The sequence below is a fragment of the Lithobates pipiens genome, unplaced genomic scaffold (assembly GCF_037356315.1).
Source record: "Lithobates pipiens isolate NorthernLeopardFrog02 unplaced genomic scaffold, aLitPip1_a1.2 Scaffold_18, whole genome shotgun sequence".
Taxonomy (NCBI): domain Eukaryota; kingdom Metazoa; phylum Chordata; class Amphibia; order Anura; family Ranidae; genus Lithobates; species Lithobates pipiens.
In genome coordinates this window covers 626,614,323-626,641,496 of record NW_027507758.1, presented here as the reverse complement: position 1 = coordinate 626,641,496, position 27,174 = coordinate 626,614,323, and the positions used below count along the sequence as shown (strand labels likewise).

The following is a 27,174-nucleotide window of genomic DNA, read 5'->3' as shown; positions in this document are numbered from 1 at the left end:
CACCGTATAAGTGTTACGGGTGACTCTGGTTAGTTTGCTTTTTATAGCATCAGGGCACCCACCATTTATTACCCAATAAAGGTTTAACCCCCTGATCACCCGGCGGGTGATATCAATTAGGTTTTAGGATCAGGGTCTGCGTCGCCCCAGGCAGCGCTAGGTTAGTGCCAGTACCGCTAACACCCACACGCAAAGCATAAACCTCCCGTAGTGGTATAGAATCTGAACAGATCAATATCTGATCTGATCAGATCTATACTAGCATCCCCAGCAGTTTAGGGTTCCAAAAAACGCATTGTTAGCGGGATCAGCCCAGATACCTGCTAGCACCTGCGTTTTGCCCCTCTGCCCAGCCCACCCAAGTGCAGTATCGATCGATCACTGTCACTTACAAAACACTAAACACATAACTGCAGCGATCGCAGAGTCAGGCCTGATCCCTGCGATCGCTAACAGTTTTTTTGGTAGCATTTTATATTTAATAATTTAATTTTATAAGTCCTCCACATGTGGTATCCCCGTACTCGGGAGAAGCAGCAGAATTTATTTTGGGGTGTAATTTGACTTATGCCCATAGCATGTGTGAGCAATATATCATTTAGTGACAACTTTGTGCAAAAAAAAAAAAAAGTTTGTAATATTCCCGCAACTTGTGGCAAAATATAAAATATTCCATGGACTCAACGTGCCTCTCAGTAAATAGCTTGGGGTGTCTACTTTCCAAAATGGGGTCATTTTGGGGGGTTTTGTGCTATTTTGGCATTTTATGGCCTTCAAAAACTGTGATAGGTAGTGAGGAGTGAAATCAAAAATTTGCACCCTTAGAAATCCTGAAGGTGGTGATTGGTTTTCGGGGTGCCGTGCGCGACTAGGCTCCCAAAAAGTCCCACACATGTGGTATCCCCATACTCGGGAGAGGTAGCAGAATATATTTTGGGGTGCAATTCCACATATAACCATGGCATGTGTGAGCAATATATCATTTAGTGACAACTTTTTGTAAAAAAAATTTTTTTTTTTTTGTCATTATTCAATCCCTTAGGACAAAAAAAATAAATATTCAATGGGCTCAACATACCCATCAGCAATTTCCTTGGGGTGTCTACTTTCCAAAATGGGGTCAGTACTGCCCTGCCATTTTAGCACCTCAAGAAATGAGATAGGCAGTCATAAATTAAAAGCTGTGTAAATTCCAGAAAATGTACTCTAGTTTGTAGACGCTATAACTTTTGCGCAAACCAAAAAAATATACGCTTATTGACATTTTTTTTACTAAAGACATGTGGCTGAATACATTTTGCCCTCAATGTATGACTAAAATTTAGTTTATTCGATTTTTCTTATAACAAAAAGAAGAAAATATCTTTTTTTTTTTAATTTTCGCTCTTTTTCCATTTATATCGCAAAAAATAAAAATCGCAGAGGCAATCAAATACCATCAAAAGAAATCTCTATTTGTGGGAAGAAAAGGACGCAAATTTCGTTTGGGTGCAATATTGCATGACCGCGCAATTACCAGTTAAAGCAGCGCAGTGCGAAATTGGAAAAAGACCTCTGGTCCTTAAGGTGTTTATTGGTCCGGGGCTGAAGTGGTTAAAAGACCAGTTTGGAGGCTTAACCCAATCTGGCTTTCTCCGATTCCTGAACCAGACCAAATGCGAAACACACTAAAATAATTTTTGCGAGAGAATATAAATACAGCCAAACTTGGAGTGTTGTGGAATGCAGCAAAGGCCTTTATGAGAGGGCAATTTATAAGACTAATAAATCATATCAAAACGGACACAAAGGCATGGGAAACAGCAGTGCGGGAATTGGTTACAGAGACAAAGGACATATACACCACTAATCCTACAGAGGATACAAAAAGAGCCTGGTTTAGTGCACAGGCCATGGTCAACTGCCATTGCAGCTGGCTGAGAATAAAAAAAAATTTCTACAACAGTCAAATTTTGAAGGCAGAGGCGACTGGGCACATGCTAGCGGTGATGGCGCATGCACAGAGGTTCTCTTCCCTCATCTCGGCCATGCTCAGGGTAATAAAAAGACCCAGACTTTGGAAATTGTACAGGTCTTTAGAGACTTCTATGCAGATCTGTACACCTCCAAGGTGAGGCCCACTGACATGGAAATAGCTGACTTCCTGGAGAAATGTGAACTCCCCAGATTGACAGAAGGGGATGCAGCTATGCTTAAAGCACTATTGAAGGAAAAAGAACTAGCTATAGCCTTATCACAATCACAAAACAACAAATCACCAGGTATGGATGGTCTTCCATCTGAAGTTTATAAACGTTACGCACACTACTTCTTATCCTGCTAAAAGGTCTACAACGAGGCGCTTGAAGACGGGTCTTTTCCAGACTCCATGAATGAGGCAATTATTATTGTCCTGCTGAAGCTGGGTAAATATGCTGATTCGCTGGACTCATATAGACCCATATCATTGCTAACGGCAGACATCAAACTATTGGCCTGGGTGTTAGTGAACAGACTGGCAAAGGTGATTCACAAAATAATACATAGCGACCAATCAGGGTTCATACCCACAAGATCTACAGCCCAAAACATTAGGAGGCTCTTTCTGCACCTGCAACTGCCCGTAGACAAGACTGACAACAGAGAAATTTTTTCGCTGGATGCAGCTAAGGCCTTCAACAGTGTCAAATGTGGAAAGTACTGAAGAATATGGGATTAGGAAATAACTTTATTAGATGGGTTAGGCTTCTGTATGCCAAGCCTTCAGCTAGGATCAGAATCAATGGTGAATTATCAGAATCCTTTACACTGTTCAGGGGTACTAGGCAGGGGTGTCCTTTATCACCCCTGCTGTTTGCCCTGGCTCTGAAACCCCTAGCAGCAAGAATACGGGGAGACACCAACATCATAGGGTTTCAGCAGAGAACAGAAATTGACACAGTGTCAATGTACGCAGATGATACTTTATTTAGGGGACACCCAAAAAACGTTACAGGCCGTTATGACCCTTATTAGAGCCTTTGGGGAGCTATCTGGTTTCTCCATTAACTGGGGAAAGTCGGTACTGCTGCCACTGGATCCCCTGGATTCCCCTCTGCCTGCTTGCGTGGAGATGATCCAAATAGTAACTTCCTTTCACTAGCTGGGCATTCAGGTGACTCCAGACCCATTACAATACGTTACACTAAACCTCGCCACTGAGGGACCCCAGAAGAGGAGGAATCTGACCACTCTGTGCAAAACCAACTGCACGGTTGACATGTTTGTTATTTTTTTTTTTAAATCAATAAAATCACTGCGGTTTTAAAAATTATAGGTTTTTAAAAAAAATGTTTACATTGATGCATGTCCCCCAGGGCAGTACCCAGACCCCATACCATTTTTGTAGCCAATAACTTGCATATAAGCCTTCAAAATAGGGACCTTTGATTTTTTATGTTCAGGTCCTATAGACTTTAATAGAGTTTGTGGCTTGGGCCCAAACTTTTTCCCTGTTCGGGAGTTCTGATGTGAACTAAATGAGGGAGCGTTCAGCCCATCTCTAGTCAGGACTCATAATACTGTTATTCAGTAATCAGTGAAAGCTTAAAAGTTTACTGGAGACAAGTTTTAGAGGTCCCATACTGCTGCCTCCCATCTCCTGAGACTGCACTCAGTGACTTTGGTCTGAGACTATCCAGACATATCCCTCCACCCGGCACAGCCAGCAGACACCAGAGTAAGTAACCCTGAGAGATACTATTTGCCTTGACTCTGGAACCATTTCTGTGCAGGGTGAGAGAAAATAAGAGAATAAAAGGGATAAGAATAGGATCTGAGGAGCATAAGGTATCAGCATATGCTGATGACCTACTATTCTATCTTTCAGAACCACAGGGATCAATAATGGCACTAATGGAGGAGGTCCAGAGATATGGGAAAATGTCCAATTTTAAAATAAACATGGAAAAATCTATAATATTACCCTGTCATGTACCCCCATTGATGACAATGGTAATGAAGAATAACCTTCCATTTAAATGGGAAAAAAAATCATTATATTATTTAGGAGTACATATTACGGCGGAGGCTAAATCTTTATATGAACTTAATTATGGAACTCTAATAACAGAAATAACTAAAGATCTAAATAGATGGAAGGGTTATTCACTGACATGGTTTGGAAGGATAAACACTCTGAAAATGAATATATTACCTAGAATAATATATATCTTAAATACTGTACCTATAGCAGTACCTCAGGTCTTTTTTAAGAGAATACGTAAAATGTTTATATCCTTTATATGGAACGATAAAAATCCTAGAATAGCATATGATATCCTGCGTAGAAATAAGAAGGAAGGTGGAATAGGGCTTCCAGATGTCTTTATGTATTATAAAGCAATGTCTATGGTACGAATACTAAACTGGTGCCATGACTCCTTAAATAAGGCATGGGTTTCGGTAGAAGAAAGCATGGCGGGCAGAAATCTAGCAGGGGCCCCATGGATACAGGCCACGAATAGAGCTTTAGCAAAGTGGACATCACCACTAACACGGAATACGTTAGCAGTATGGGACAGAATGAACAAAAATGGAAAATATGCCCCACGTACATCACCACTGGCCCCATTAGGGGGATATCCATGGTTTCCACCAGGGGAAGAAAAGGGAGCATTAGGTTCTTGGGGCTCAGGGGGAAATACAAGGTGCCTAAGATACGCTCCATTAGGAAGTTTACTCCCCTTAACAGAATTAATATCATCACAAGGAGAAATATACATGTCAAAATGGAGATATTACCAAATGAGAGATTTTTTTAATAAATTAGAACCCCAAGTAAGACCTCTGAGCTCCCTTACGACATATGAGAAGATGTGTATGAAAATAGAAAAACCAAATAACTTGCTATCCCAGATGTATAAATTAGTTCTTAGTGAACAAAGTAGCACAATTCCTTACTTTATAAGAGAGTGGGAGAAAGAATTAGGATGCACATTTAGACCAACACAAATAAAAAAACTTATGGAAATGACGCATGAGACTTCAATAAGCGCAGCAATACAAGAAATGTCATATAAGTTTATAGCTAGATGGTACCGAACCCCAGCCAGAATAGCAGAGATATACCCAACAGCGGATGGGCATTGCTGGAGAGGATGTAAGGATAAGGGGACATACCTTCACATATGGTGGGACTGCCCAAAAATTAGGATTTTTTGGGAGGGAGTGGCTAAATGGATAGAGAGGATAACAGCAAAATCAATAGAAATGACACCCTTACAATATCTGTTTCACGGGACAGAAGGATCCATTAAATCTTATAAAAAAGGAGTCATACCACATCTGCTGAATGCAGCCAAAATACTAATACCTAGATATTGGAAGCAGAAAACATGTCCCACTCTATTGGAATGGAAGGGGGAGGTAGATAAAATAATGGAAGCTGAAAAAGGGATATATGATATAAAAGAACAACAAGAAAAATATAAAAATATATGGGCGGGCTGGAAGCATTACTCCCGAGAAATAGAGAAAGAGTAAGTTATACCAGATTAAAAAATTTGATAATCCCTCCGGAATCACCCAGAGATCCCTGATAGGGAGAGGGAGAAAGGAAGGGAAAGAGAAAAATCAAAAAGCTGCTGCGCAAGCTCGTGTCCTCCAAAGGTACATCGTAGAAAGGGTAAAGGGGAAATATGAATCCGAACCACAACTTATAAATTTTGTTGTTTGTAGTATGTTTTAAGGTATATGGGAAGTGAATAAATGATGGAAATATAATTGGAGGGGTCTGGGGGAGGGGGGTAGGAGGAGAGACAACCAGTGGGGGAGACACCAAAACAAACAACACAATTATTAGGAAACATAAAGGGAAGCTGAGGACTTTCCTAAGCACAAAACACAAACACACTAAGGGGACACAAACGGAATAAAAGCACGTAATAATGATTAAAGGAGAAAAGATTATTTTTTTTTTTTTTTAAAAGAAACTCTCCTTTTTTTTTTTTTTTAAATATATAAATAAAAGGAATCACAAGGGCACAAAAAAAACACATAAAGAAGGGAAATAACACAGGGGAGAAATTTAAACCTCCCCCATTTTTTTTTTTTTTTTTCCCTCTCCTACACACAGGTTGACTCTCCCCCAAATACCCCCACCTCTCGGGCCACCACCTAATATTGTTATAGATATGAAGTGGAAAAGTACGCATGTAAATGTGAAGACATTGGGGGATCTGTGTAAACCTCAATGCTTCAGGATTGAATGTAATTGTTTGCTGAATTTTATATAAGAAAATAATAAAGACGATTTAAAAAAAAAAAGTAACCCTGAGAGAATTTTTCTGTCAGAGATCTCGCTAGACCTGGGAATGGGGCAGAAGACCCAAAGAACATACCCCAGGTGCCAAGGTCAATCAACACCTATGGTGAAATCAACATTTTAATTCCAGCTGAACCACAAAATGTCCAGAAATCCAGTCTAGATACATAAATTGTGTTTGCAGCACAGAGAAGGAAGATTATCCGAGAGAAATACAGGAATACAAGACGGGGAACACAGCTCAGGAAAATGACCAGGGGATTACAGTCTATCACCCAGTTTTTGCCCTATTCTGGACCAATCAGTGAGCAGTATGGGAGGAGGAATGTAATGTTAAGAACCCACCTGTACTGATCTCTGTAGGAGTGTCCTCCTCTATAAATGTCCCCGTTATTCCATCCTCCTCCATAGACTGCTGATCATCCCTCACATACCTCTCTTCTTCTTCTGCTTTAACCTCAACTTTAGAATCTCTCAGGTTTCTACTCTGAATATATAATAAAAATGACATCAATGGTAACAATGCAGATAATGTACAGATCCTAATGGTACTATCAGTGATTGTTCCTCATCTACCTGATGATGGTGGGGGATGGTGTGATCTTCCTGTGTGGAATCCCGGGAATACAGAGGACGGGGACATCTCTCTGGTGGGTTCCCATTACTGGATCCATCTGTGGGAAACACACACACTGACTGAATACATTGTTTCTATGTGTTTATCAGATGATGGGGGATCTAGGTGGAGCCTCCATACTGGCCTTTCGTTTACAATAAAGTCTCCTCTTACCCGGTGATGTGAGGGGCGGCTGATTGTCCATCATGACGTCCTTGTAGAGATCCTTGTGTCCTTCTAAATATTCCCACTCCTCCATGGAGAAATAGACAGTGACATCCTGACACCTTATAGGAACCTGACACACACAACGATACAGTCACCATTCAGACACATCCCTTGTCTGTTACTGGATAATGTCCCAGAATTCCCAGCACCGCTCACCTCTCCTGTCAGCAGCCCCATCATCTTCTTGGTGACTTCTAGAATCTTCTCCATGTTGTGTCTCTCAGGTTTTAAGGAGTCACATGGAGGCACTGTGATGGTCATATGATCTCCTGACTTCACAAGAGGAAATCTCTGTGTTGGAGAACCAATAGGAATATTATGTTAGAATCCCAGAATCCTCCTCACCTCTCCGGTCAGGTCTGTGTTTTATTAATAGAGATAAGAGTGATGTCATGTGACCTCCCAGAATCCTCCTCACCTCTCCGGTCAGCAGGTAGATGATCTCCAGGGTGAGGTTTAGTATCTGCTCAGTCATGTGACTCCGGGCCTCCTCCATCCTCATTGGTCATGTGATCTATACAGGTTTCCCTGTAAACCAATAATTGATGACAGAGAATGATCTAGATTGTACTGGTTGTAGAATATTAGGATGGGATGTATGGGGGATAGTATGGGGGAAGAACCGACCTCAGTGGGATCACACACAGAGGAACGTTCAGTTTAGGGTTTTTTGATCTGGGAACCACTTACCTTTGCTTAGACCGATCAAAGTCTCTTTTCTATGTAAAGTCTGTTTTGCTGTTGATCTGCTGGTAAAGAAAGACAAACCCCATCCCCCACACCTAAATAGAAGTCATATAAGCCGTTAAATAAAGTGAAAAAAATTTGGAGAATTTGTGGGGAAATGTTCTGCCCCTGACGGGGTTAATCTAGGTTTCCACACTATATGTGTGTGTATCATCATCTGCTGGAGAGTAAGGATGAGCTCAGGCGTGTTCGCATGGTCCACGTGCAGAGCCCGCCAGGAAGTCGGCACAGCGCTGTGCTAATCACAGGCAGTGAGACATTGCCCCGATGTGCGGCTGCAGAGATCGGACAATGTCTCACTGCCTGTGATTAGCGCAGCGCTGCGCCGACTTCCTGGCGGGCTCTGCACGTGTTCTATGCGAACGCGCCTGAGCTCATCCTTACTGGAGATAAGACATCACAGTGACTATGGAGGAAGAGAACGGACATGACGGGGGTTACTGGGTGTAAATAGAAAATAAGATCTTATTACCTCCTCTACTGCCACTTCCAGCAACGTCTTCTTTCTACTTCCTCCCGACTCACCTCTCGCTCGGCTCTTCCCCTTTATGCCCGACATCACTTCCTGTCTATTCCTGATATCACTTCCTGTGTGTCTTCCATAAAGTCTTCCATCATGGGTAAAAGTGAGATCACCATCTTGTGGAGCTCAGAGGAACTGCAGCCCAGAAAAAACATCTTGTGGCGTGATCACAGCCTTGTGCTGTGTATGTATGTAACTTCTGGTTCTGGTGAAATCACTTACTGCCTGTGCACAGCACTTCCTGGTGTTGGTTATACAAGCATTGTGTCACATCTGTTCTTCACTGAGTGCAGTTTTTAGTATTTGCTTTTAATAAAAGGAGTTACACAATGTGAGATGCAGGAGTGAGCGAGGAGGATCCCGTTCCTTTGCCATCGGAGGTGAGGAGAATGTGAAGGATGTTGGTGACTCTGGTAGATGAAAAGCTGGGAGTCATATTGCTCTGGTGAGTGGGGAAGCACCACTAAGGGGGCGCCCTCACCATCACGTGTGTAAGAGGTGGAAGAAGGCGTGGCTACACTACAGCTGCCACAGTTTGGGGCATCGAGAACTTTACACCTTAACAACTTTTCACTGATTGGTGGGGTTTTTGAACAAAGAAAGTTTGTTGAAGTAGATGCAAATTGGAAGCAGTGGACTGGCAGATAACACTATATTGAATACAAAATATTGTATGATTACATGAATTTGCACATATTTTACTTTATTTAATATAGCAGCAAATGTTAGGAGATTAAAGAAGTAGGTGTACATTGGAAGCAGTGGATCTGCAGGGAAAAGCATCCTGAGTACAAAGTACTTTATGTTGTATATGAATTTGCACATGGATCAGTTTACTTAATTTATTGATAAACACCATAAGATCAGTGAAGTAGGTGTAAAGTGGAAGCAGTAGATCTTCAGAGGATATTATTTTGAGCTCCCAGCACTTTATATATGAATGTCTCCACATATTGTAGTGTATTTGTGATGATTTATGTGCACACACAATAGGACAGCGCTGTGACACATAATGCTCTTCTAGTTGATAAAGGGAACACTTACCTTTGTTACAGCAGCAGTCCGGTATAAGTAATGTCTGTAGGTATTTGAGTTGTTACACATAGCGCAGGTTTTATTCTATTTAAATTGGTGACATAATTGCCCAAATCTGGGGATTGGCTGGGGCTCTTTGTATCCATATAACAGATGTTCTACATGACTAAATCTGACATAAACTTTACTGCAAAATCAAAGGGGCCAAAATGTCTCTCCCCCGAGCAGTAATATATTTCTATCCCCCTTGGTGGGAGTGGAGATGACCCATCTATAAGGATATACAGTACATACACACAGCACAAGGCCGTGTTCACACTACCAGACGTTTCTGTAGTTCCTATGAGCTCCACAAGGTGGTGATCTCACTTCTACAGAGACAAAACGTTTCTATGAAATACAGACAGGAAGTGATGTCAGGTACATACAGGATAATGATGACATTCCATTTGATAAGATGTAGAGAGAAGACATTGCTGTATCTATGGCAGAGTAGGTAATATGTAGATTAACCCCTTCAGCCCCTCATCTCCTTCATTATGTAAGTCATGCTGAGATCATCTCCCATTGGCTGAGCAATATTCTCATTTGTCTCTGAGCTCCTTCTTGCTATTCCTCGTCCTGCCTGTTGTTTCCTTGGATTGATTTTCTGTGTAGTGACCCCGGCTTCATCTCTTGGATGCGCTCATCTGTTGCTTGTCCTGACCTTTATCCTGATTCCTGGATTTCCTCCTCATCTCTCCTCCATATCCTCTTCCATAGCTTTTCTCCACACCTGCAGTGAACTTGGCACCAGGAGCAGCAAAATCCATCCCCACCATTAGGAGCTCTTTAGAAAATTGTCTGGTATTTACACTCCGTTCCTCCGCACTTCACCTGATCACATGGGAGCTTACTTTCACAGATTCCTGACAGATTTCTCTATGGTAAAGGTCAAAGTTCACTATTCAGTTTAGGAGAGGTAGGACACACCCAGGAACAATGATTTTGTTTGCATGGGAGCCTCATATAGAGGACCCCTCAAATCTCCACATCCAAATGTCCCTCCATCCAGAGTCTAGATGTCCTATGACATCACACTGACCTCACAGCTCTTTCTCTCAATGTCCCTCCATCTGGCTTTTTCTTCTGGTGCTCTTAGGATGTGGATGGAGCCTTGGAAAGTGGGACTGTTGATCCTGCATTGTATGTAATGATGTCATAATGCCTGCAACAAGCTTTTAACCTACTGAGTGTGGGGGGTCTTGTGTGGGTAAATTCTACATCAGTCTTAAAGCGAAGTTACACCCAAAATTGGAACTTCCGCTTTAAGCACTTCTCGCCCCCTTACATGCTACATTTGTCATGTTATTTTTTTTGGGGGGGATGAGGGCTTTGTTAAGAGGGGGACTTCCTGTCCCACTTCCTCCTTCTGCCCAGGGACCACCAAGGCGACTCTTCCTTTTGCCTTAGACGGTCCATCCCTCTAGGCGATCTCCTGGGACACGCGACAGGTCCCAGGAGATCGCCTATCCACTCAGGGAGCACAAAGCAACTCGCGCATGCGTCGTGCGTGCTCGGTTGTGAAGCTGAAAGCTGTCATGGCCGGGTGCCCAGAGTGGCAATGGAGGCGCCGGGGGAGAGGAGAGCGAGAGGAGAGACACCCTGTTCGGCCGCATCGCTGGAACGTGGAACAGGTAAGTGTCTGTTTATTAAAAGTCAGCAACTACACTTTTTGTAGCTGCTGACTTTTAATAAGCCTGGAACTCCACATTAAGTGGGGCTTTAAAAAAATGGAAACCTGGATGGTGAGGTGAGGAGGATTCTGGGAATATCATTTGATTTTGCTCTTTGTTTTCAGATCTAGAGTTTTCCTCCTGTGAAGTGTGGAGATCATATGACCATCACATTGCCCCCACCTCCCTCCCTGATAAAATAGAGAATTACAAAGAAGATTCTAGAAGTCACCCGAGAGATCATCGAGAAGAGGTGAGCGGTGCTGGGAATTCTGGTACATTATCCAGTAACAGACAAGGAATGTGTCTGGATGGTGACTGTATCATTGTGTGTGTCAGGTTCCTATAAGGTGTCAGGATGTCACTGTCTATTTCTCCATGGAGGAGTGGGAGTATTTAGAAGGACACAAGGATCTCTACAAGGACGTCATGATGGACAATCAGCCGCCCCTCACATCACCGGGTAAGAGGAGACTTTATTGTAAAGGAGAGAGCAGTACGGAGGGTCCACCTAGATCCCCCATCGTCTGATAAACACATAGAAACAATGTATTCAGTCAGTGTGCGTGTTTCCTACAGATGGATCCAGTAATGGGAACCCACCAGAGAGATGTCCTCATCCTCTGTATTCCCGGGATTCCACACAGGAAGATCACACCATCCCTCACCATCATCCGGTAGATAAGGAGAAATCACTGATCGTATCATTGGTATCTGTACATTATCTGCATTGTTACAATTGATGTCATTTTTATTCTATGTTCAGAGTGGAAACCTGAGAGATTCTAAAGTTGAGGTTAAAGAAGAGATAAAAGAGGAGGATGGGGTGATGGAGGAGTCAGAGTTTCTAAAAGAACATAAAGATCTGTACCAGGACACCATGGTGAAGTCATCCAGCTACAGAAACCCACCAAAGAGATGTCCCCGTCCTCTGTATTCCCGGGATTCCACACAGGAAGATCACACCATCCCCCACCATCATCAGGTAGATAACTGACAATTATTGGTAGTTCTGATTATACACAGCATTCTTGTTACAATGAATGTTTCATTATATCTTTCAGAGTGGAAACCTCAGGGATGATAATATTTATGTTAAAGAAGAGTATAAAGAGGAGGATGAGGAGTATGGAGTGATGGAGGAGTTTTCAGAAGGACACAAGGATATGATGGAGCCACCTAATACCAGGAACCCACCAGAGAGATGTCCCTGTCCTCTGTATTCCCGGGATTCCACACAGAACGATCACACCATTCCTCACCATCATCAGGTAGACGAGGAAAAATCACTTATAGTATCATTAGGCTATGTACTGTAGACATGTCACTGGAGAAGTGATCGAGGGGGTGTACATCTCACCTAGGTTGCTACACAGTGTGAGATGGTAAATCCAGGATGGATCAGTTTCTCAGCAGCGATATGCTGCTGAGTTGTTATTTAATCTTGCCGGGCCTGGGTTTATATGGAATGGCAGGTAGGTTTGGTAGAGGGACCTGTCATTCCACATCCCCCGATCCAGTTCTGGGTTTGGGATCAGGTGAGCTTGGATCCTAATTAGCCTGGGAAGCTAAAGGCTCTGTAGGGTCTGCAGGTGATTGCTTCTCAGCCAGGGAATGAACAATCTGTGTGTTGAAGGAAGCTGCAAGCACAGCCACTGCTGGAGCTAGAACTCACCCTGCGATATCCAGGCGAAAGACGCTGTGTTTGTAAGTGTCAGATAGGTGAGCAGAACCTGTTAGTAAGCGCCCAGCCGGGCTAGGACTTTTATTTTTGTTGTACTTAGAAAGCACGGTGTTGCTGTATATTTTGTTTGCTGGACTGTTTGTACCACGAATAAACGCCAAGATCTGCTTTATCAAATTCCAAGTCTGCTGTGAACTGTGTCCAAACACACCCTACCCCGGGAAGATCCCTTACAATTGGTGTTCGAATGCGGGCAAAGTCGGTTGCTAGGGGCAACGGTGTGGACAGACTTGGCTACAGCTGCTTATGTCTTGGGTGAAAGCTGCAATGACACTCCAGGAACAGTCCAGCAACATGGAGGAGATGCTGAAGCAGTTTATGCAAGTGAGTTTGCAACAACAGCAACGACATGAACAGTCCATGGCTGCACAACAACAACTTATTGAGCACCTGATAGCAAATCGAGAGGCGCCGGTGGTTGCTAATCCACCCACAGTGATGGGAGCCGCTCCAGAGATTTTTTTTGGGAGAAGGACTGTGCAGAAAGCGCTGCAAAAGATGACTGCTGAGGACGATGTTGAGGCCTTTCTAACAGTATTTGAGCGCGTGGCTGAGCGAGAGAAGTTACCAGCTGCTGAGTGGGCAGAGGTAATTGCGCCCTATTTAACAGGTGAACCCCAAAAGGCCTACTATGACCTCAGTGAGCAAGAGGTTAAGGACTATACTCGGCTAAAAGAGGAGATACTTGCCCGACTAGGAGTTACTACTGCAGTCCGTGCCCGGAGGGTACGCAACTGGAGCTACAGTCTGGACAAATCAGCGAGGTCCCAGATGTATGACCTAATCCATTTGGCAAGAAAGTGGTTGGAGCCAGACACTTCTACTCCTGCACAAATCCTAGAGAAGGTCGTGATGGATCGCTACCTCCGAGCACTTCCTACTGACTTGCAACGCTGGGTGGGACAAGGTGATCCTAAGAATGCAAACGAACTTGTCAACCTTGTGGAGAGGTTCCAGGCGACTGAGGACTACCTCCGTGATGTTCCTGCAGCATCTTCACCTCCCCGGAGCGCCAGATCTGTGCCGTCAGCTGGTAAGAGACTTCCATCTATTGGGGGAGTGTGGAGGGGTGCTGATAGAGGGAAAAGGGCTCAAGTGGTGTCTCAGGGACAAAAGACTGGTGATGGTCCCGGGTGGCTAAGGGGCTCTGAAAAGGACTCCTTGCCAAAGAGACCAGGCCCTATCCAGTGTTGGAGATGCCATGAGGCGGGACACGTGTCGGCCCATTGCCCTCTTACCTCTGAACCCATGGAATGTGACGCTAGCCGGCGTCAGTCGCTATTTGCGGAACCATCTTGTGCTGCAGTTCCTGGACTAGAGACTGAACCGCAAATCTGCGACATCACAATCAATGACTTTCCTGTTAAAGCGTTAATGGACTCGGGAAGCCTCGTAACCTTGGTGCATGCTAGCCTGGTGGCTGGGGACTTAGAGTCTAAAAAGCATATGAGTGTTGTGTGCATACATGGTGATACAAAAGTGTACCCTATAGTGCTGGCTAAAGTCGGGACTGAACAAGGCACCGTACAATATGAAGTGGGTGTGGTTAAAAACCTCATGCATAATGTAATATTGGGGCGCGATTTTCCATTATTCTGGGCTCTTTGGGAAAAAAGAAAAATCCCCAAAAGGAGTGAGGATACCTCTAAGGGGGTTGCCTTGTCCACTGTGAATGATAAAAATGTGCAGGATGAAAATGATTGTTTTCCTTTGCAGGTCCTGGCTGGGGAGGAGGAGGCTCCTCCCACTGAGCAAAATATACTAGACTTAGAGGTGTCTAGCGATAATTTTGGGACTGCACAATTACAGGACCCCACTCTCAAAAATGCGAGAGAGCAGGTTGCTGTTATGAATGGGGTACCTCAGGAACCAGATGCTGAAAAAAGATTTCCACATTTTTCGGTGACTAATGATCTTTTCTATAGAGTCAATAAGGTTAAAGATGAGATTGTGGAACAGCTTCTGGTACCTAAGCCGTACCGGCGTCAGGTGCTTGACATGGCACATAACCATGTTCTTGGGGGACACTTGGGGACTGACAAAACGCGAGAGAGGGTTCTCCAGAGGTTTTTTTGGCCAGCGATATATGATGACATTAAAAAATACTGTGAGTCGTGCCCCACATGTCAGGTTAGTGCCCCAGTGTCACATTTTCGCAGTCCTTTGGTTTCGCTCCCTATTATAGAGGTGCCTTTTGAGCGTATTGCCATGGATTTAGTGGGTCCCATTGTAAAGTCAGCTAGAGGACACCAGTATATTTTGGTAGTCCTGGATTATGCGACCCGCTATCCTGAGGCTGTACCCTTAAGAAACACTGCATCTAAAACAATTGCACGTGAGTTGTTTTATATGTTCTCTAGGACTGGGATCCCCAAAGAAATCCTAACTGACCAAGGTACGCCATTTATGTCAAAAGTAATGAAGGAATTATGCAGACTATTTAAAATCTCACACATCCGTACCTCTGTGTACCACCCCCAGACGGACGGATTGGTGGAGAGATTTAATAAAACTTTGAAACATATGTTGAAGAAAGTGGTGGCAAAAGATGGGCGTGACTGGGATCATTTATTACCCTACCTCATGTTTGCTATTAGGGAAGTGCCCCAAGCGTCCACAGGGTTCTCACCATTCGAGTTGGTCTATGGTCATCACCCTAGGGGTCTACTAGACATTGCAAAAGAGACATGGGAGAATGAGTCCACCCCATACAAGAGTGTTATTGAGCATGTAGCACAAATGCAGGACCGTATAGCCACTGTAATGCCCCTGGTAAGGGAACACCTCCAGAGGGCTCAAGAGGCCCAAAGTAGAATTTACAACCGGTCCGCAAGAATCAGGACATTCAACCCAGGCGATAGGGTCCTTATACTAGTCCCCACTGTTGAGAGTAAATTCTTGGCGAAGTGGCAAGGTCCATATGAAATTGTTGAAAAGGTCAGTGAGGTGAACTACAAGGTGCACCAACCAGGTAGAAGGAAGCCTTTCCAAGTTTATCACATAAACTTGATCAAGCCCTGGAAAGACAGGGAATCCTTGGTGGCGACAAATACTGTTAATAATTTGTCACCACCAATCCCTCCAGTCAAGGTAGGTGATACTCTATCAGTGTCACAGAAACAGGAGGCTCAGGAATTTTTACAGAAAAACAAAAACAAGTTCTCTGACCTCCCAGGGCGTACACACCTCATCCATCATCACATTGAAACTGAGCCTAGAAGCAGAGTAATCCTTAAGCCCTATAGGATACCCGAGGCACGTAGGGAAGCCGTATCTGCCGAGGTAAAACGTATGCTTGCTCTGGGGGTAATTGAGGTGTCACAGAGTGAATGGTCCAGCCCAATTGTGCTAATCCCAAAGCCCAATGGAACTTGGAGGTTCTGTAACGATTTCAGAAAGTTGAATGAGATCTCCAAGTTCGATGCGTATCCTATGCCCAGGGTAGATGAGTTGATTGAGAAGTTGGGTAACGCCAGGTACATAACCACCCTCGATCTCACAAAGGGCTACTGGCAGATTCCACTTTCTGGTGAGGCTAAAGAGAAAACTGCATTCTCCACCCCTGATGGGCTATTCCAGTATGTAGTGATGCCATTCGGGTTACATGGAGCGCCTGCAACTTTCCAGAGGTTGATGGACTTGATTCTGCGACCACATCGGGATTACTCAGCCGCCTACCTCGATGATGTGGTCATTTTTAGCCCTGATTGGGAAAGTCACCTCTGTAAGGTACAGGCCGTGTTGGATGCCATAAGTGATGCGGGGTTGACCATAAATGCCGAGAAGTGTGCTCTAGCCCTAGAAGAGGCCAAATATCTAGGCTACATTATTGGGAGAGGGTTGATTAAGCCACAGCTAAATAAAATTGAGGCAATACAGAATTGGCCTAGACCCCTGACAAAGAAACAGGTTAGAGCTTTCCTGGGTATTACGGGGTATTACCGTAGATTTGTGCCGAACTTTGCCTCAGTTGCTGCTCCACTAACTGACTTGACAAAGGGCGGAAAGACAGCAATGGTCACGTGGACCCCAGAGGCCGAGAAGGCTTTCCAAAGCCTTAAGTCTGCCTTGTGCCAACCACCTGTGTTAGTCACCCCCGATTTCAGGCGAGAATTTCTGGTCCAGACAGATGCCTCTAGCACAGGCTTAGGTGCAGTACTCTCACAAGTAGTGAATGGTGAGGAGCATCCGGTGACGTACTTGAGTAGAAAACTAACCCCGGCCGAGAAAAATTATGCCATTGTGGAGCGAGAATGTTTGGCAGTGAAGTGGGCCCTAGAATCTTTAAAGTATTACTTGCTAGGCAGGAAATTCAAGTTGGTGACAGACCATGCCCCCCTAACATGGATGAAGTTAAACAAGGAGAGAAATGCAAGAGTGACTAGATGGTTTCTCTCCCTACAAAACTTTAATTTCACTGTGGAACACAGGCCAGGGAAATTACAGGCAAATGCTGACGCATTGTCAAGGGTAAGTTGTCTGTGGGGACAAAAGGCTCAGCCCTCCGGTCTGAAAAAGAGGGGGGGGATATGTAGACATGTCACTGGAGAAGTGATCGAGGGGGTGTACATCTCACCTAGGTTGCTACACAGTGTGAGATGGTAAATCCAGGATGGATCAGTTTCTCAGCAGCGATATGCTGCTGAGTTGTTATTTAATCTTGCCGGGCCTGGGTTTATATGGAATGGCAGGTAGGTTTGGTAGAGGGACCTGTCATTCCACATCCCCCGATCCAGTTCTGGGTTTGGGATCAGGTGAGCTTGGATCCTAATTAGCCTGGGAAGCTAAAGGCTCTGTAGGGTCTGCAGGTGATTGCTTCTCAGCCAGGGAATGAACAATCTGTGTGTTGAAGGAAGCTGCAAGCACAGCCACTGCTGGAGCTAGAACTCACCCTGCGATATCCAGGCGAAAGACGCTGTGTTTGTAAGTGTCAGATAGGTGAGCAGAACCTGTTAGTAAGCGCCCAGCCGGGCTAGGACTTTTATTTTTGTTGTACTTAGAAAGCACGGTGTTGCTGTATATTTTGTTTGCTGGACTGTTTGTACCACGAATAAACGCCAAGATCTGCTTTATCAAATTCCAAGTCTGCTGTGAACTGTGTCCAAACACACCCTACCCCGGGAAGATCCCTTACAGTACATTATCTGCATTGTTACAATTGATGTCATTTTTATTGTATATTCAGAGTGGAAACCTGAGAGATTCTAAAGTTGAGGTGAAACAAGAAGAGGAGACTTATGTGGGCAGTGATCAGCAATCTATGGAGGAGGATGGAACATTGAGGCTTATTCTAGAGGATGGCACTATTACAAAGATCAGCACAGGTGGGCCATTAACACTAAACACATTCCTCCACTCACACTGCTCACTGATTGGTCCAGAGTAGGGCGGGGACTGGGTGATATCAGCCTGTAATACTCTGGTCACAGGACGGGGTGTGTTCCCCGTCCTGTATGCCTGAATTTCTCAGATTATCTTCCTTCTCTGTGCTGCAGACAAATTGTATGCATCTAGACTGGGTTTAGGAGATTCTGGGGTTCATCTGCCAGCAAAATGTTAATCTTCACCATAAGCATTACTAGACCTAGGCACCTGGGACATGTGCTTTGGGTCTTCTGCCCCATACCTGGTTATGGCAAGATCTCTGACAGAAAAATGCTCCTCCCAGGGTTACTTTCTCTGTTGTCTGCTGGCTGTGCCGGGTGGAGGGATATGTCTGTATAGTCTCAGACCCAAGTCACTGAGTGCAGTCTCAGGAGATGGGAGGCAGTGGTGTGGGACCTCTGCAACTTGTCTCCAGTAAACATTTAAGCTTCCACTGATTACTGAATACCAATATTATAAGTTCTGACCCTTACACTATATAATTTATATTGTACATTACATACACCTTACCCCTGCACTATATATTCTATGTTGTACATTACATTATTCTGATACTATAAAATCCTAACTGTTGTATCCTACATAATACGTTGTACATTACATAGACCTTACCTCTTTTGAATCAATTTTCTACCAGTTGCACATTTTTATATCTGATGATTTGATTGGAGCACAGACTTTTACATGTTGATAATAATGTGATATCATCCTCAAACAGGAACCTTAAACAGAAAGTGATAATGAGTGAGGAGTCAATAACCCAATGATGGTGGTCTTCGGTATCAGTCCAGTCTTCATCTTGATTGTTCTCCTCCCATTCTCACTCTCTGACCTCTGTTGGGGCTCAGACCCACTGTTATTTATGACTAAATCATGGACTAAATAAGGGAGTGCAGGACTTCTTGTGTTGGGAAGATGGCAATCACTGTCACTCCTATAAAAGACAGTTCTTGTTGTTTCCTCACTCTCTGACTAAGGTCCATGAATAAAGAAATTAACTGGTAGGAGATTCAGAGATGTAGGGCTGAAACAACTAATCGTCATAATTTGATTAGCATCGATTATGAAAATAGTTGTCAACTATTTTCATAATCAATTAGTTGGTCAGACTATTAATTGGCCTGCATACAGAATGCATTATTTCTTTACACATTGGAAAATACAGCTCAGTACCAGCCATACATGTCAGTATGTCAGTAAAATTCCATTCTCTTACTGATCAGTCAACTCCGGTCATGTTGATTAGAAGACAGATTTATTACAGATGTACAGTACAAACGGGTGATGGACCCTTCCAGCCAGAAGTTCCACAGCAAAATCACACACATAAAACTGTAAGCAACTACTTTATAGTAGTATTTGGCAACCTGCCATTGGCTAAGGCACACAGGTGACTCATGGTGCATTGTCAGCTTTATTGCCAAATCCAGAGTGCCTTTACAAGGTTTCCTATTATGTTAACATCTGCTAGTTTCTTAAGTATTGCCCCAGGCCTTGGTCAGGACTTAAGAAAGTTGCATAAACAATAAGCAAGCGCCCTTTAAGCTACACAAAGTACATATAAGGAACAAGGCAAATATCGAAATCACCTGTAATTCTTTGCATATTTCTTATCACCGTAAAAGACTGAGAACTTGAATGTGTGAGGAGCAGTGCCTCATGGGACATGTAGTCCTGGGCAGGAGAAAGAAGCAAGTAATTTTAAAGGCAGACCTTTATCTTCCTATAGGGGAACACTATACTATACTTTGCAGTTTCCTATAGGGGAACTCTATACTATACTTTGCGGCTTCCTATAGGGGAACTGTATACTATACTTTGCGGCTTCCTTTAGGGAACTCTGAAGGCAGGATGAGAAGTGCTGATGGGGGGTCCAGAAGAGGAGAATCAGGGTTGCTCTCTGCAAAACCATTACATAGAGCAGGTAAGTATTACAAGTTTAGAAAAGTTGACAAAAAAGAAATCCAACATTAACAATAAGTTAAGCGCAGGGAAGATTAGCATCTGAACCCGGAGAAGGTGGAGGCTGATAAACTGGAGGTAATATAAAGCATTAATATTACATAATGTAAAAGTTTACTAGTATTGTGCATTATATTTAAAATTATTATATCCATGAAAAAAAAAGTCTCAGCTTTCAGTACTACTGTAATATAAAAGTCCACACCCCACCCCACATATAGATTCATGTCTGACTCCCAGTTAAAATCCCCGTATATCCTACTTATGTGTGTGTGTGTGTGTATATATATATATATATATATATATATATATATATATATATATATATATATATACATGATATAAGATATAAGATATATTACTTTCATTATTTCACAATATTAACGAATCCCAGTGATTATCTGCTGTTTTTGTACGATTAAAAGACAATTTTTTCCCAGTAATCTTCTAGGATGGCTTAGAGAGAGAGAGAGAGAGAGAGAGAGAGAGGCTCCTCCCACCTAGTACAGGAAACACATGATCCACATTATAAAATACCACCCATAGGCCATGGCCCCTCAGTGTTATGTGTTTTCTCTGACCAGACGGGAACTTCAAGTAAGTTGTTTGTTATTTTGTGTGGCCTACGTGCTAGGTAGCAGGGGTCTTCCGGCGGCCAGGTCCCTCTAACATGGGCAGTGTTTCTGGAGAGCTGGTTGGCTTGAGTCATCCTGGGTCCCTCCACTAGGGATTCATGGATGTGCAAGGAGGGACCCCCTCCCATCTCCCTGTTGGTTGTACCTTCAGTGTAAGGTGCCTTCTTGGTGTTGGAGGATGTGTGCTCAGATGAGTCCATCCCTGGTGGTAGCATGCCAGCATCAGGCTGGTCTCTCATAGCGGGGGTTAGCCTACTTCTCCCAGGTCATTCCCTCTTCATTCCTGCCAATGTTGGAGCTTGGGGGGAGCGGTAAGCCTGTTTCCATGCTGGCATCCTTGTGTGGCTGAATCCGTCTCGCCGGCATGGGCGGATGATGTCCCTTCCGGTGCACAGGCAGGAAGTGATGCGGTCCCCGGAGGTCATGTGGCGACCATCTTGGTACACCCACAGGGGAAAACCCAGCCTGCACCGAGGAAGGCAGGCACACTATCTATCTACAGGGACGGCGCCTGATTCATTGCACCATCCTGGGTCCTCCATGCCAGTATAAATAAAGGGCACTGGCAGAAGATGATGCTGGGTTGCTACCTGGACAGTGGACATGGAAGAGCAGGGGACTACGGGTGCAGGTCTGGAGGCGTCATCACTTGACTTTGGCCCTAAGGTAAGAAAAGGGGGGCTAGGGCGCTCCTATAATCTTTTTGGATTTGTAGTTAAAGCAGCTCCGCTCACTTCTAGCATCAGATACTCCAAAAGAAGAGATCCTGGAGGCTGTACCCAACATTTAAAGAAGTCAGTGGCTTTTATAGCAGACGCTTCCACAAAGTCTCTGAGATTTATGGCCAGGGCTATAGCCTTGGTTAATGAGGCCAGGAGAGCTATCTGGTTAAAATCCTGGGAAGGGGATACAGTCTCAAAAATTAAGCTCTGTTCTCTTTCTTTTTCAGGAAAATTGTTGTTCAGTAAAGAGTGGGAGTCGGTACTTGAAAGGTAAGCGGACAGGAAAAAGGGGTTTCCTATCCCCAAAAAGCAGCAACAAAAAAGGAATTTTCATCCCTTTCAAGGGGCAAGTGGCAGCAGAGGTGACAGATGTTGGCAGAACAAAGATTATGCAAACAGGCAGTATCAGAGTTCAAACTGATCATGGAGAAATGGGGGATGCCTCAGATAGACCTGTTTGTGACCAGAGTAAACAGGAAAGTGGGCCGGTTCTTCTCTCTTCAAAGGGATCTGCTCCGTATGGGCCTAGATACCCTATCACAACCTTGGGGAACAGACCTAACATATGTGTTTCCTCTGTTTGCGCTCACACCAAAAATACTATGAATGATAAGAGCCTCGAGGGCGAAAGTCATTCTGATTGCCCCATTTTGGCCTCGGAGGGGTAGGTTCCCAGGACTATTAAAACTCAGCACCACGGATCCTTGCAGACTCCCCTCCATGCCAGACCTCATTCATCAGGAACAGTGAATCATCTGCAGGTGGATCATCTCTCTCTGATGGTCTGGCTACTGAAAGGGAGCTTTTAGAGCGAAAGGGGCTGTCAGGAAGAGTAATTAATACTATCCTTAGCAGCAAGAAAGCCACCACCAATACTATATACAACAAGATCTGGAAAAAGTTTGGTGTTTGGCATACAATCAACAACAGAATCCCTGGCCCTATGATACCAGTGGTTCTAGAATCCCTCCAAGCAGGTGTAGACCTAAACCTTGGAGTCAGTACCCTCAAGGTACAGGTATCTGCTCTATCGAGCTTCCTGAATCATAGGCTAGTAGAAGAACCCCTAATCTAAAGGTTTCACACAGCCATAAGTTAAAGAAGGTCTCCCAAATCTAGGAGGTTCCCCTCTTGGGATGTATCTGCAGTACTACAGAGTCTTTGCAGGGAGCCATTCAAGCCACTTGAAGACTGCTCCATAAAACTTTTGACCTTAAAAATTGTCCTTTTAATGGCACTTGTCTCCGTTAGGAGGGTTGGAGAAATTCAAGCCCTCTGAATGTCAGAACCATTTTGCATAATATCTCAGGACAAAGTTATCCTTTCTCTTGACCCTGCTTTCCTGTCTAAAGTAGCTTCCAGCTTCCACCGATTGGAAGAAATAGTAATCTCGTCTTTTTTGTGGTAATCCTAAAAATAAGGAGGCCAAGTTTAATAATATAGACGTGAGAAGATGTGTGATTGCGTATATCGAGTGCACCAAAGAGTGGAGATCTCCATGAGTCTTTTCGTACTGTTCGCCAGTCCCAATAAAGGTAAAAGGGCATAAAAAAGTACTATCGACGGGTGGATGAAGTCGGCAATCATAGAAGCATACAAGCATCTCTACCACCATTGACAGTAGTCAACGCTCATTCCACAAGAGCAGTATCTACATCTTGGGCTGAAAGGGCTGGAGCATGGCCCCTCTAGATATGCAAAGTGGCAACCTGGTCCAGCTTTAATACATTTGTAAAGCACTATAGGCTGAATGTTCCTTTGGCAGGAAAGTGCTGCAGGCTGTGGTCCCGGCCTGATCAGGTAGTTCTATTTGGTCCTCTCTGTAAGCCGTCCTGGAAGATGACTGGGGAAAAAACAGGGTTATTACCTGTTCTGTTAACGTTCTTTTCCAGGAGTCTTCCAGGATGGCGTCAGTTCCCCCCTTATTTCGAAGGAATAATTATGTAACGCCAACTTGGTTGCACCAATGGAAGTGTTTATTATTTTATCTGTGCCTTCAGCAATTTGTTAATACTGAGGGGCCATGGCCTATGGGTGGTCTTTTATAATGTGTCTCATGTGTTTCCTTTCTCTCTGTAAGCGTCCTGGAAGATTCCTGGAAAAGAGTGTTAACAGGTAATAACCCTGTTTTGTTAACCCCATCATAACAGACGATTTAAAAAAATAATGCTGCTGCTTCTAAATGTCCAGTGCTGATCATACATGAATCTATTTTTGGACGATAATATTCGCACAAATATTTGTATGAAAATTATTTGTACATTCGATGATTGGATGAGTGTAGTTAAAAAAATTCCACTTGTTTTTAACATTCAATTTTAAAATTAATGAAACTTCTGAGCAAAAAACCACATACACAATGTGAAAATTTGTTCCATGGAGAAAAGTTTTCTGTTCTGCTCTTTTTTAATTTTCCCATCACTGTGGTCAAAAATGAACGCCGATTTGATCCCACGAATGCTTAGGAAATTGGATGAATGTTTTTTGGAAAGAAAAATGAGTTTGTGTACAGCAGGCATAAGTGACATCAGGTGCAGGGAGCATGTGCCCACCTACCTGCCTATGACAAGGGAGTCTGTCATCCATCATATTATATTACACTCTTGTCTGATCATCTGCAAAACACCGTTTTACATATTTTTTTTATATTTTAGTAATGTTGATATCTGATTCTGATATGTAGCAGATTCTCCCTCTAATAATACATCTATCTGTCCGTTATTCTCAGAGTGGATTAAATATCCAACTATATATCTGGATATTTATATTTACCGCTGTATATAGATATTCAAGAATATTAACTAAATTATATTATGTTTTTATCCAATAATCCAAAACAATAATTGGCCAACTAATCAGTTATGAAAATAATCATTAGTTGCCGCCCTACAGAGGACCCATTTACTAGTTACCTTGAGGGGGGAATTGTAAGATCCTCAGAGACAAAGCTGCCTGATGTGGGCGGAGTCCTGGTTTAGGGGAACCAATCAGCTCATGTCTAGTAATAATCTTTTTATTTCTATTTTAGTAGATGGACGGGAGATGAGGAAAACCTCAGAGGATTGTCTCACTTTGTCTCCAGACTGTAAAGTAGAAGATGAGGACATCACACAGTATAGTCCAGGAGAAAACCCGACTACCTCAAATGTCCATCCGGCACCACACAGTGTAGATGGACCATCGTATTCCTCTTATCCTGAGGAACCTCAGACTGTGAGGGACGGTGCCGTCCTTCCAACAGAGAAGAGGTTTTCATGTACTGAGTGCGGGAAATGTTTTTCAGTGAAGTCCCGTCTTTACAAACATCAGAGATCTCACACGGGGCAGAAGCCGTATTTCTGCCCTGAGTGCGGGAAATGTTTTATACAAAAATCAGACCTTGTCATACATCAGCGATCTCACACCGGGGAAAAGCCATACTCCTGCCCAGAGTGCAGGAAATGTTTTTCAGTAAAGTCCAATCTTTACATACATCAGAGATCTCACACGGGGCAGAAGCCATATTCCTGCCCTGAGTGCGGGAAATGTTTTTCAGTGAAGTCCAATCTTTACACACATCTGAGATCTCACACAGGGAAGAAGCTGTATTCCTGTCCTGAGTGCAGGAAATGTTTTTCAGTGAAGTCCAATCTTTTCACACATCAGAGATCTCACACTGGGGAAAAGCCATATTCCTGTCCTGAGTGCGGGAAATGTTTTTCAGACAAGTCCCATCTTTACACACATCAGAGATCTCACACGGGGGAGAAGCCACATTCCTGTCCTGAGTGCGGGAAATGTTTTTCACGGAAGTACAGTCTTTACACACATCAGAGATCTCACACGGGGCAGAAGCCATATTCCTGTCCTGAGTGTGGGAAATATTTTTCAGATAAGTCCAATCTTTCCACACATCAGAGATCTCACACAGGGGAAAAGCCGTATTCTTGTCCTGAGTGCAGGAAATGTTTTTCACAGAAGTCCAGTCTTTCCAGACATCAGAGATCTCACGCGGGGGGAGAAGCCGCTTTCCTGTCCTGAGTGAGGGAAATGTTCCTCACTGAAGTCCTGTCTTCCTGTACATCAGGGATCCCACACAACCCTTGAGGTGTATTAGTCTCTTGAGTGCGGGAAATGTCTTCTATATGAATGTTGCTGGACATCACAGCTCTGATGTGGGGAAGAAGCACATCCTGATATACACCTCAGAAATATTCCATGGCTGATCTTTATTATGTAAGAAACCGTTCCAGGGGTGTGGACATTTTGTGAAAAAAACTACTTGTCCAAGGGACTAAATCGGGGTCCCAATCTCCTTGTCCTGTATGGCGATCTCCTTGTCCATTATGACAATCTCTTTGTTCCTCATCTACCAGAGAGCTCAGCAGCGGTGTGGGAGTTCATTGAAAACTACAAGCTGACATCAACAAAGAACAGAACTCTGTGAATGAATGGCACGGCCGCGCTCTTTTCATAAAGTGACAGTTGGTACGGGAACTTTTCCCCGCACTGCTGTCACACAGAGGGCATGGATCGCTGAGCTGCTGCAGGAAAAAGGGAAGGTTTCCTTTAACCCTTTCGCTGCCAGAGACTGTTTTGTAATTTTTTTTTTGTCCACATGTTTAATACTGGGCACTTTCACCCCCTTCCTGCCCAGGACAATGTGCGGTCATGTAACACTGTATCCATATGACATTTTTATCTTTTTTTCCCCACAAGTAGAGCTTTCTTTTGGTGGTATGTGCTACAAATAAACAAAAAAAAATACAAAGTTTTGAAAAAAAAAAGTTTTCTTGTTTCTGTTATAAAATTTTGTAAATAAGTAAGTTTTCTCCTTCTTCACTGATGGGCACTAGGGATGAGCTCGGTGTTCGAGTCGAACGCATGTTCCACTCAAACACCGGCTGTTCGACGCATCTAGAACCTTGTGGGGTGTTTGCGCCATATTCGTGTGGTGCTCACGGCCCACAATGCACTACGCCATCACAGTGCATTGCTGGTTGATAATTGGCCAAGCATACACTGTGACCCAGCATGCTTGGCCAATCATGGCACCGGCAACGAGGAGAGCCATAATTGGCCACAGGCAGCCTTGTGTAGTGTGTTGGCGTGCAGGGAGAGAGCAGGATAGGCAGGGACAGTGTCATCTTTGCTTGTTAACCTAGCGCAGTTACAGTGGGTGTATTGTGCCTCCTGCACAGTATACACCTGAAGCTACCCCTTATTGCTGGTGTTGTTCTGTTTCTCTAACACAGGCATCTGCAGCAGTCACAGTGGGTGTAGTGTGCCTCCTGCACAGTATACACCCGAAGCTATCCCCTTTTGCTGGTGTTGTTTTGTTTCTCTAACACAGGCATCTGCAACAGTTACAGTGGGTGTAGTGGGCCTCCTGCACAGTATACACCTGAAGCTACCCCTTTTTGCTGGTGTTGTTCTGTTTCTGTAACACAGGCATCTGTAGCAGTTGCAGTGGGTCTATTGTGCCTCCTTCACAGTATACACCTGAAGCCACCCTTTATTGCTGGTGTTGTTCTGTTTCTATACCACAGGCAGCTGCAGCAGTTACAGTTGGTGTATTGTGCCACTTGCACAGTATACAC

At 43.9% G+C, this 27,174-nt stretch overlaps 2 protein-coding genes across 3 annotated transcripts in view; one reads left to right on the top strand and one right to left on the bottom strand.

Moving 5' to 3' along the window:
• LOC143986869 (uncharacterized) overlaps positions 1 to 27,174 on the bottom strand; it is a 133,286-nt gene that overhangs the window by 9,190 nt on the left and 96,922 nt on the right. The window contains 5 exon segments of the mRNA XM_077485276.1: positions 6,629 to 6,770; positions 6,860 to 6,957; positions 7,074 to 7,197; positions 7,284 to 7,418; positions 7,546 to 7,560. Coding sequence (XP_077341402.1) covers positions 6,629 to 6,770; positions 6,860 to 6,957; positions 7,074 to 7,197; positions 7,284 to 7,418; positions 7,546 to 7,560 — 514 coding nt within the window.
• On the top strand, positions 9,866 to 26,334 carry LOC143989595 (uncharacterized). 2 transcript variants are annotated; one of them, XM_077489803.1, is made up of 8 exons: positions 9,866 to 9,924; positions 11,273 to 11,400; positions 11,487 to 11,610; positions 11,727 to 11,824; positions 11,914 to 12,132; positions 12,212 to 12,418; positions 18,077 to 18,215; positions 24,624 to 26,334. In XM_077489803.1, exons 1-8 carry the CDS (start codon positions 9,867 to 9,869, stop codon positions 25,613 to 25,615), a joined length of 1,965 nt encoding a protein of 654 aa, XP_077345929.1. In that variant the 5' UTR covers position 9,866; the 3' UTR covers positions 25,616 to 26,334. The 2 variants fall into 2 exon arrangements, with proteins under 2 accessions (XP_077345929.1, XP_077345930.1); XM_077489804.1 differs by lacking the exon at positions 12,212 to 12,418.